The 10,724-nt window shown below is 37.8% G+C and overlaps 1 protein-coding gene across 1 annotated transcript in view; it reads right to left on the reverse strand.

The window, feature by feature from the left end:
• The window catches only part of WDR17 (WD repeat domain 17), a gene marked incomplete at its 5' end in the record, with an annotated part of 31,506 nt that extends 21,075 nt beyond the window's left edge, over positions 1–10,431 (reverse strand). The window contains 8 exons of the mRNA XM_010161948.1: positions 1,986–2,150; positions 2,886–2,972; positions 3,890–3,972; positions 5,128–5,219; positions 7,176–7,344; positions 8,503–8,690; positions 9,367–9,489; positions 10,180–10,431. Coding sequence (XP_010160250.1) covers positions 1,986–2,150; positions 2,886–2,972; positions 3,890–3,972; positions 5,128–5,219; positions 7,176–7,344; positions 8,503–8,690; positions 9,367–9,489; positions 10,180–10,431 — 1,159 coding nt within the window. The remainder of the gene's footprint in view (positions 1–1,985; positions 2,151–2,885; positions 2,973–3,889; positions 3,973–5,127; positions 5,220–7,175; positions 7,345–8,502; positions 8,691–9,366; positions 9,490–10,179) is intronic.
• Between the last annotated feature and the right edge of the window lie 293 nt (positions 10,432–10,724).

A 10,724-nucleotide genomic window follows, 5' to 3' on the forward strand; every position in this document is an offset into this window, starting at 1 on the left:
TCAATGATCTAGAGGTAAGAGTTGGAATGCATCGCCGCAATTTGGTGATGACACCAAATGGAGAGGTGCTGTTGACTCTCTCCTGAAGGACCAAGGCCTTACAGAGCAATCTAGATATATTGGAGCATTGGATAATAATGGGATAAAATTTAACAAGTCCAAATGCCAGATTTCGCACCTGGGATGGAGTAACATCAGGCACAAGTATAACTGGGGAGAGGAGTGAGTGGAAAGCAGGCCTCCAGAAAGGGATCTGGGGGTGCTGGTTAGCAGCAGGCTCAACAGGAGTCAGCAGTGTGCCCTGGCAGCCAGGAGGGCAAACCACATCCTGGGGGACATCAAGCACAGCAGAACCAGCCAGGCAGAAGAGGTGACTATCATGCTCTATTCAGCGTGGGTATGGCCTCACCTGGAGTACTGTTTGCAGTTCTGGGCCCCACAGTTTAAGAAAGACGTGAAGGTCCTTGGATGTGTCCAGAGGAGGGCAACAGAGCTGGAGAAAGGCCTGGCAGGAATGTCCTGTGACGAGCGGCTAAGGGCTCTGGGTTTGCGTAGTTTGGAGAAAAGGAGGCTGAGGAACCTCACTGCCCTCTACAGCTTAATGGGGAAGTGGGGAGGGAAGTGCTGATCTCTCCTGGGATCCAGTGACAGGAAGTAGTTCGAAGCTGCACTGAGGAGGTTTAGACTGGACATTACGAAGCATTTCTTTACCAAGAAGGTAGTCAAACACTGGAACAGGTTTCCTAGGGAGGTGGTGGATGCCTCAAGCCTGTCAGTGTTTAAAAGGCATTTGGACAATTCCTGTAACAACATTCTTTAGCTTTTGGTCAGCGCTGAAGTGGTGAGGCAGTTGGACTAGATGATCATTTTAAGTCTTGAAAGTGGGGAGGTTTAGATTAGGTATCATAGAATCATAGAATGATTTGGGTTGGAAGGGACCTTAAATATCATCCAGTTCCAACCCCCTGCTATGGGCAGGGACACCTTCCACTAGACCAGGTTGCTCAAAGCCTCATCCAGCCTGGCCTTGAACACTTGAAGACATCCAGGGATGGGACATCCACAGCATCTCTGGGCAACCTGTTCCAGTGCCTCACCACCCTCTCTGTGAAGAATTTCTTCCTGATATCTAATCTAAACCTCCCTGATTTCAATTTATACCCATTACCCCTTGTCCTATCACTACAGGCTCTTGTAAAAAGTCCTCTCCCAGCACCCTTGTAGCCCCTTCAGATACTGGAAAGCTGCAATGAGGTCTCCTCGGACCCTCCTCTTCTCCAGGCTAAACAAGCCCAATTCTTGCAGCCTTTCATCATAGGAGAGGTGCTCCAGCCCTCTGATCATCTTCGTGGCCCTCCTCTGGACTCGCTCCAAGTGGTCAATAACCTTCTGATATTGAGGGAAGAAGTTCTTTCCAAAGAGGGTGGGGAGGCACTGGGACAGGTCGCCCAGAGAAGCTGTGGATGCCCCATCCCTGGAAGTGTCCAAGGCCAGGCTGGATGAGGCTTGGAGCAACCTGGTCTAGTGGAAAGTGTCCCTGCCCATGGCAGGGGGGTTGGAACTGGATGATCTTTAAGGGCCCTTCCAACCCAACCCATTCTGTGATTCTATGATTCTATACCTTTGAAAGATATCAAGTAAGAGGAGGTCTTGCACCCATATCTTTAGACATAATGTAAGCATGTGGTATCCTCTTTGTACCGTTCCTGGGAGTCACAGGTACCAGTCAGTCATTGACTCTATTCTTGGGAAAGCATTTGGAAAGTTGCATTCTTAGAGCAGTTAGTAATTTTAGATAATTATCCTGCTGTCCACATACTATATTAAGCTAACAGCAAAGCTACACTCTGAATATGAATAAGGCAGAGATTTAAATTATTGTATTATTCACATAGTTTGTGAAAGTGCCAGCACCAGTACAAGGAAAGTTTCTTTAACAGTCCTCCTTGAGGTTGCAAGTTTTCTAACAGTTCAGAAACACATACCCATCATCAGAGCCACTGCAGAGGATTCCTTCTCTCAGAGGAGACCACCGCACATGAAATACCTTTGCAGTATGCCCTGTAAAAACTTTCAGTGGCTGATCAGAGCTGGTTGCCAAGTAGTAGACACGAACATTTTTATCCTCACAACCCGTAGCTATCATATCTCTGCAAAATAAAAATACTAAAATCCTCAGTCACTGGAGTAATCAAAAATGCTTATAGGATTTTTAGTTTAAAAATAAAAATGAAGTGCATTTACTTTATAAATAGCTTATTTTGGCTACTCTTTTGTCTCTTTCTGATGTAATTACTGATAACCCAATTAAATATACTGAATCAGAAAAAAATCTGATGAAGATCCATTAGTTGCAACAGGGAATAGTATTTGCATTACAGTCTGACCAAGCACCCAACACACAACTATTACTGTATAAATGTTTTTTTGACAAAAAAGTTCTCATGTTGTTATTAGGAACTATCTGCAAAATCAACATATATCACAGTGTATTTGATTGTCTGCTATATCCTCATTTTAGCAGTCATTAAACGTAAGCCAGTCTAAACCCCCCTTTCCTGGTCCTGAATGTCTGGGGTGTGGGGTTTTTCCCCCCCCCCCATCATACCTTCAACCAGAGAATTTTTTTCTTCTATTACTATGAAAAGATCCTCTTCTGGAAGTTAAGTAGGCCTTGTCCATATTAAAACATATTAACATGCTGGGCAATGAAATATAAACTGGGAATATAAAGCTGCTACAGCCATATCCTACTGTGGAACAGAAACAGTTTCAGTGCTCTAATATCAAAGTAAATATCACATGCTAAATATCAATGTGCTATTTTATAGGTAATCTATTTTAATAGTAAATATTATCAGTTCTTTGGATTAATTTTTACTTACTTGTTGTTTTGACTCCAATCACAGCCAAACACTGCAGCTGGATGTTTGTACTTGTGAAGAACCTTGCCATCGATGGTTCGAATAATACTGAAACCAATTACAATGCCATATTATAAGAAAAAAGCATTATGAGTAGGCTATCCAAAAGTCATAATTTGACATCAGACATGATTTGATTCTATACAAATAAGTCAGAGAGCAAGAAAATTCTTTCTTCTTTTGAGAAAGAATACAAGAAATCTTTATTCCTACAGCCCCTCAACTACAAGGCTAACTATGTATTTCCCAACAAAACATTTAATTGGACTTCAGAGTCCATGTTCTTTCAAAGGGGCTGTAAAGAGGTCCACTATGATACACCCCTCCCTGAAAGGTTCCTCACAGCCCAAAATCTAACTGTAGCTATGGCTTTAAAATACAACCAGATCTTTAGGGATAAAAAAAACCCCAAACAAACAAACCAAAAAAAACCACAAACAAAACCTTGACTGTTTTCTAAAATTCATGCTCTTGTTATGCTTGATCTGAAATACCATGGGTAGCAAAGAAAAAGAATGAACAAGGATTCAAGGATTTAAAATTGTACTGAATCTCAATACATGCAAAATTGTTCTGGAATTACTTTCTTCTACAATAGCGATTCCTAGTCCCTGAAATAACAAACAAACAAAATTTAAGAAATGAAGACAAGGCAGTATAGCTTTTGAAAAGTGTCCTCCATATCTACAGATAAGACACCTAGAAGAATACTCTATGCTGAATAAAAATCAATATTCAGTTTCACTATCAGACTGTCTTAGACACTATTCCTTTTGCAAACACTTCCTTTTTTTCTTAAAATCATGAAAAATACATTCTAACAAGTACAGAAGATTATTATAATACAAGTTTAGGCCAGCAAGAACAGTTTTAAAATTAATCACTGATAGTACTGTCAAAGTTTGCTGACTTTGAGAAGTGCATTTTGCAATTTTCTTTTTTTTTTTCCTTCTAATAACACTCACCAAAATCCATCACTGCTGCAGGTTGCTATTCTTTTGGAATCTTTATGACTCCAGGCAATGCAGAAGATTCCATTCTTTCCATGCTTCAAAAAATGCAAAATACCTATCAATAAGAAATAATTCACCCCTTTTTCTCTCATCTATTGATTCATCTTTTTTATTTTATTCTCCTATGGGCTTCAGCCCTTTTCCCTCAGTAAAGAATACTGTATAATATAGCTGGAATAGTTGAGAATCCACAACTAAAAATTTAGGACTGAGGAGAAAGACAGTAAAACTGCCGTACTCTCCAGGATCCAAGAGGCACAAGTAAGTTAATGCTGAAGATTGAGCAACCCCTAACTATGTCGACCTGAAGTTCAAGTAAAGGTTACCTACTTGTTGGAATAAAGAAGCTAGTGGACATGCATAATTATGATTTGTAAAAACTTAAGTGGGACGAGTATCAGGACAAGCGTTTGAGTACAGATACTTAGTAGCACAAGGGCGAATCTTATGAGTGGTGGAACTCAGGAAGAACTCCTAAACGTATGTATGTACCTTTGCTTTCTCCTCCCTACCCCCATCTCTGTCTTCTTAAAGAGCATCCTTTGTCCTTTCACGACAGTTCATTATGTCTGTATAATCTAAAGTTTACAGCTATATACCAAGAATACACAAAATAGTATAGAATACTACAGCATAGTATTAAATGGGTCCATCTGCCAATAACAATTATACTACTGCTTCAGGACCCGCAAATGCCTGCACAGATTTCAGGTGATTCAAGGCAAGATTCTAAATAAGGCATACTGTTCAGTGTACTATAGAATGGAGCTTTACCAGTCTACACCTGAGGGACTAAAATTTATTTCTGGCCCTTAAATTTGAAAATAAAGAACACCATTCTCCATTTTGGTACCCAGTTTAAACTCTGTATGCCCATATACATTTACACGTTTAAGAAAGAATCAGCTATTATTTTGTTCTGTATTACTACAGGACTGATTTTAAAATAATGGGGACCATCTGTTGCTTCATCATTCTCGTGTCACAAACCCAGTCCGAGGAAGTAAAAATATTTCTGCCTCAGAGATAAACTGGCACCCACATCGTTCTTTCCATAGATTTTTATAAAAAAAAAAAAAAAAACACCTTTTAAAAAAATATGAACTCTGACCCATCTTTATTTATTGACACTAGAGGGAATGACTAGCTTACATTTCATGCAGACAGTAAAGATGATAACCTCATTTTACCTCATTGAATCTGGTTATCATTTTGCCTTTTGGGACATCCCAGATGAAGCCACCATTTCTGGATGTTGCACCTGCTATGCAGTTCAGATCTCCTTTAGAGAAAGATATTTATAAGGTCTCACAATAAATGTAAGATCACAGTATGGTTTGACTAATATGTTTCTATTTTAAATTCAATAAATGACTCTAAATTAAATTAAAAAAATAATCAGAAGACATCAACTGCACATAAAAAAGAGTTTTTCATAGTTTAAGGCCAGCATTTGATAGTAATTCACAAATATCAATTTCAACAAAAAGCCTGACCTGTTTTTCTACATTCCTATTTTGAGGAAAGTGCAAAATAAAGGTTTTATTGTTGCAAAAAGTATTCTCAGTGCATGCTGAAAGTCTTGCAGTTAAGGTGACAGTAAAAAAATGTCCATGATGCATATGACACACTGAAAGAGTGATTCAACCTCAATGTTTCAAGCTTAAAGTTGGAGCAGACAGAACATGTAATACTTTGTTTTCTTAACCTCGCACCACTGCAGCTCCTAAATTCATCAAGAACATATTTGAATCTGTAACCACACCCTGAAGGGTGGGAAATCTGACTATATGACTCCATAGTGAGAACATGAAAACTGAAATCAGGCCTAATCGAAAAGCTGCCAAAATCTCCTCACCACAGTGACCGTTGATCCCAATACAGCTATACTTTTCCTAAATAGCTATATGGCACATGTAACAGTTTTGACTTATTTTATACCACATTTTAGAGGTGGAAAAGGCAATCTATGCAGGAGGTGTATAGAAAGGCACATATATAAGACAGAAAGAGATCCAGGTAGGAGAACAACAGGAGGAAAAGGGAAGAAAGAAAAAAAAAAAAGACCAATCACTATGTTCAAAGGTCTTTTGAGACCAAATACAAATGATGGCATGCACTGGATTACATGTAAGGAAATAATATAAATCATAGTATAATGTAAAGAGGAACTCTCTCGGAGAAGGGGATGTGAAAGAAGCAGGAAAATTCTGTATGGTGTGGACAGGAACTTTTAGACAGGATGGGGAGGAACTGAAGTTGAAGCATGTGTGTCCAATCAGCTTGATTTTTTTTTTTTTTATTTAGGATACAAGACTTGAAAACCACCCTCCCCAGTGAACAAACTGTTCTCTCAATGCAAGATACTACTACAAACGGAACTTAAATTTCAAAACAAAAATAACACAAAAGAAAATACCATATTTCATATTGCCCTAATTTCCACATAGCAAGACAAATTATCTGTGAAAAGGAACAAGGTGCATGAAACTCTCTTAAACAAAAGAACTGCAAATTCATTTCACATATGCAAACTACATTAAGCTTCCTGTCACAGTATTTTTTTCCTGTCAGCTATTATTTCTTAAAAGTTTAAAAGAAAAGGAAAGGCTAAATTATTTAGACTTCCTAAAAAAAAAAAGCATCTACTGTCCAAAGAAATAAAACACAAGAACAAAGCCTACCTATTATCAACTGTTGACAGTAACTGTCAGAAACAAACTCCCAGGTTCACCTAAGAGGGCTGCAGAACAGTTTTTAGAAGAAAATTTCCCACTGATTTCAAGTGTCTTAGAGAAGACACTGAAAAAGCAGATGCTTTGCAGAAACGGTACTCCCTATTCTAATAAAGTAAAAGCAGAGCTCTTCAGTGATTAGAATCCTACACAGAGAAGGAAGAGAAAACGGAACACATACGTTCCACTATTTTCAGCACAAAATAGATTCTGAATTGCTTTAATCAGCTCTTTCCCAAGCAAAGAAAGTCTTTTCATTGTCTGCATAATGTAATGCTGAAAGGACTCTGAGATTTTCCTCCCTCCATTCTGACTCAGCATGAGATACTGAGATCATGCCTCATAAGGGTAGGCCTCAACAAGGTCTGAAGCCTTGAATTCTACAGGTTTCACAGGTTCAGTTATGTCTAAACCTTATCTAAAACTAATACTTTTCTAACACAAATTGCTGCTAGTCAAGGCTAATTCAAATAACATTTAGACCTAAAGCAAAATATTCTTACCTGGAGCCCAAGAAAGGGAATAAATAACCCCCTCATTACCAGGAGATGTGTAAACCGCTGTTAAAGTATTTATGTCCCAAACTTTTATTGTGCCATCAAATGAAGCTGTAGCAAGAAGATCAGGGTTATCAGGTTTGAATTTGCAATCAAAGATGGTCTCAACATGTCCCTTAAATGAAACAAATATTGAGTCCATTTTTATTACATTTCTTTTTTTTCTTTTCCAGAAGTCCAACTCTAGATCACACTCTAAAATACATTGTGTTAGAACTTGTCCGTTCAATTATGCGTTCCAAAACCCCTGTATATTATGGCTCCTCAGCCAAAATTAAAAGGCATAAAATAGCTTGGACTGTAACACTCTTCCCTTTCATAGATCTTTAATAAAGACACAAAAATTCTGCCCTGAAACAACAGGGTGATGCAATAACAGGGACTTCTTAGCATTTTCCTTTGGAACCGAGTTGCTAGAAAACAGAATTAAAAAATGTTAAGCTAAAGGAAAAAAGAAAACCAAAACCAACCCAGAAAACCTTTTTTTTTTTTTTTTTTTTTTAAACAGAATTGATTTTGCCCTTCAGGTAGGAAGTACCTGAGTGAAAAAGTAAAGCTTTGTAGGTTGATCACTACAAATTTTCTAATATTCAACCAAGTTTTCTGTGGTCTAAATACAGTCTATACTCTACTGCAGTTTAAACTTCAATCCACTAGAAGTTTCACATGCCAACTGTTTGTTATTCCAAACATGCACTGGTAGAATTTAACTCGACACATACATGACAAACAGGTAATATGTAAGTTTTTGGGGTTTTTTTTAAGCCCCAATTTTAATAAACCCAGTTTTGAAGTTCTGCCTCAAAGATTTAGTAATTTGGTCTTTCTCATTTTAAACTGAGTGACCTCACCACCCAAGTTGCTTTTTTATTTCCCATCTGATTTGACTAGAATTTTTATTCTGGATTACAGAAAACACTCTAGACAGTATTTCTGAGAAGATATAAAATTTAAAATTTCAGTTAAAAAACAAGCAAACAAACAACCCCTCCCACCCCCACCCAAACAAACAAAAAAACTCCATCCTAAGTCCTTAAATCTTTACTCCTACGTGAAAACTGCCAGAATTCTTCCAATAGGACTCAGCCTTTTGCAATAAAAAATGACTTTCAACTTCAGAACTGTAATTTTGTTTCCTAGAAATTTAGACTCTTTTTAATGATAGAAACTCTTTCACCGTGCTGCGAAGACTTCATTCTCTGTTTGTTGCTGTTAGACGAAAGTGTTAGAAAGCCAAATAAACACTCATTCTAAAGACAGAGATGAAACTTACCAAATCTCTAAGGAAATCCCATTTTCTGGCTCCCATGTCATAAAGCCCCACTCCACCATCCATGAAGCAACAGACAGCGTGACCAGGAGGAAGGGAAAAGGCTTGGTTTTGGGTTAAACTTGGAGGAGGAATAGCCTCACTTGTTGAGGATGTATGGTGGTTTTTTGTAGGGTACTGTGATGAACATGCTTAACAGAAAAAAGAAATGATATAAACAAAAAAGCTTATTTTTTATTTTTTCATTTAATAGTAAGTAACAAGAGTAAAGTGCTTTGTATTCCAATGAGATTAAAACCAAAAGAAATTAAGAATTCCTGTATGAGGCCCAGCCTACTAAAGAAGGACTTTATAAAGTGCCTGATCCTTCACACGTTTGTGTACTCCACTGGCACCAGAGAGTACTTTGTTTAATTAGAACCATAGAATCATAGAATGGTTAGGGTTGGAAGGCACCTTAAAGATCATCTAGTTCCAACCCCCCTGCCATGGGCAGGGACACCTTCCACTAGGACCAGGTTGCTCCAAGCCACATCCAGCCTGGCCTTGAAGACATCCAGGGATGGGGCATCCACAGCTTCTCTGGGCAACCTGTCCCAGTGCCTCACCACCTTCTCTGTGAAGAACTTCTTCCTGATATCTAATCTAAACCTCCCTGATTTCAATTTATACCCATTACCCCTTGTCCTATCACTACAGACTCTTGTAAAAAGTCCTCTCCCAGCACCCTTTTGGCCCCCTTCAGAATTAAGAACCACAGAGCCAACACAAGCTTACAGAGCTCAACTCAGCTGTAACAAGATTCACAAACAAGATTTTCTTAACTTGCAGCTATTGCAATGAATTACAAATCAAAGTTATACTTACACTTTTTCTTTGGAGGAGAACTCAGCACATGTAAACCATGGAAACCAGTTTTCTTCAATTTAAAATTATCTATAGGTGTTGTACGTGAAACATTCCAAATACGTAACATGCCAACCTGAGAATCTGAAGTTAAAAAAAAAAGTACAAAACCATTAACTTTTTTAAATTTATTATTCTCTTTTTCCTGTACACAGAGGTATGTGGTTTAAGGACTGATTCAAGGAAAAATACAACAGTGAATTAAACTTAGAATACTCCATGGCAGTATCACTATTAACAACAATAATTATTAGCATTAGTTATTTAAACTTGAGAAGATAAACTCATGGAACCTCTCTCATTACAGTATTCTCACAGTCTCACCTCTCTTATTCATTAGTTCTTCAACCTGAGCACTAGCATCTATGGTACAGAAAAGAGGCAGGAAACAGATTCATATATATATTTTAATCCTTTTAAAATTAGAGAAAGAAAAGCAGGGAAGCAAGAAGTGACATCCACTAGTACAAGGCATTTTCACTTCTACTTCCAAAGTAAGTCTTAATGGTTGCTAAAGCATGCATGAGGATAAACTTTTTTATACTAAATATTTAAGTCACTTGTTTATGTACCCAACAAATACAAAGTAAGTAAAAACTCCTCAGTGTAGTTTTCCGTTCTTTTTTACAAGTTTATGTAATTTTTTGTACAATGCATGTATACTTTTATTTCTAGAAATGTTAAGAAACAGAAAGCTCAACCTTGAAGTATCAGTTTTGAAGACGAGGTCCTACATTTATTATCTTTGTATAAAACAGGATGTAAAAGGCTTACCTCCAGTTATAAACATTCCAGGTGCACTAGAAACCCAGGCTAAACACTGAACAGATGCTGCTGCACTAGGAAAATTAAAAGTTGTGATACAGGACAGAGATTCAGAATCCACCAGTCGAATACCATTATGCAAATTAGCAACTAGAAGGTAGTCAGTTGACAAAGGGTCCCACTCCAGCGCTGTAACTGGATCCTCTTCATCTGTTCCTTCAAGGGACTCTGGTCTTAAGACATGCTTCTGATTTTTAGAACCTTTAAGAACACAAGAAAACAGTTTATTTCAAAGCCAAGTCAAGTATATAGTTTCAATAGTTACAAGGTTTGCAAACATTTTTGCCTCTCCCCAAAATTTTTAGTAGCCTGCTCTACTGTTCTCACCAGTGAAGTTAAAGAACTGGCTTTGCAAAACTTGACTTGAAGTAGTTCTGGCTCCATCAGATCTGACTTTCTTTTTAACACAGCAGAAAATACAAACAGCTGTCAGGATTATTAACATCATTTTATACTAAAGAAAAGTACATTAAATCGTACACATTTTCCTAACA

The sequence above is a fragment of the Eurypyga helias genome, unplaced genomic scaffold, assembly GCF_000690775.1.
Source record: "Eurypyga helias isolate BGI_N326 unplaced genomic scaffold, ASM69077v1 scaffold7822, whole genome shotgun sequence".
NCBI classification, from domain to species: Eukaryota; Metazoa; Chordata; class Aves; order Eurypygiformes; family Eurypygidae; genus Eurypyga; species Eurypyga helias.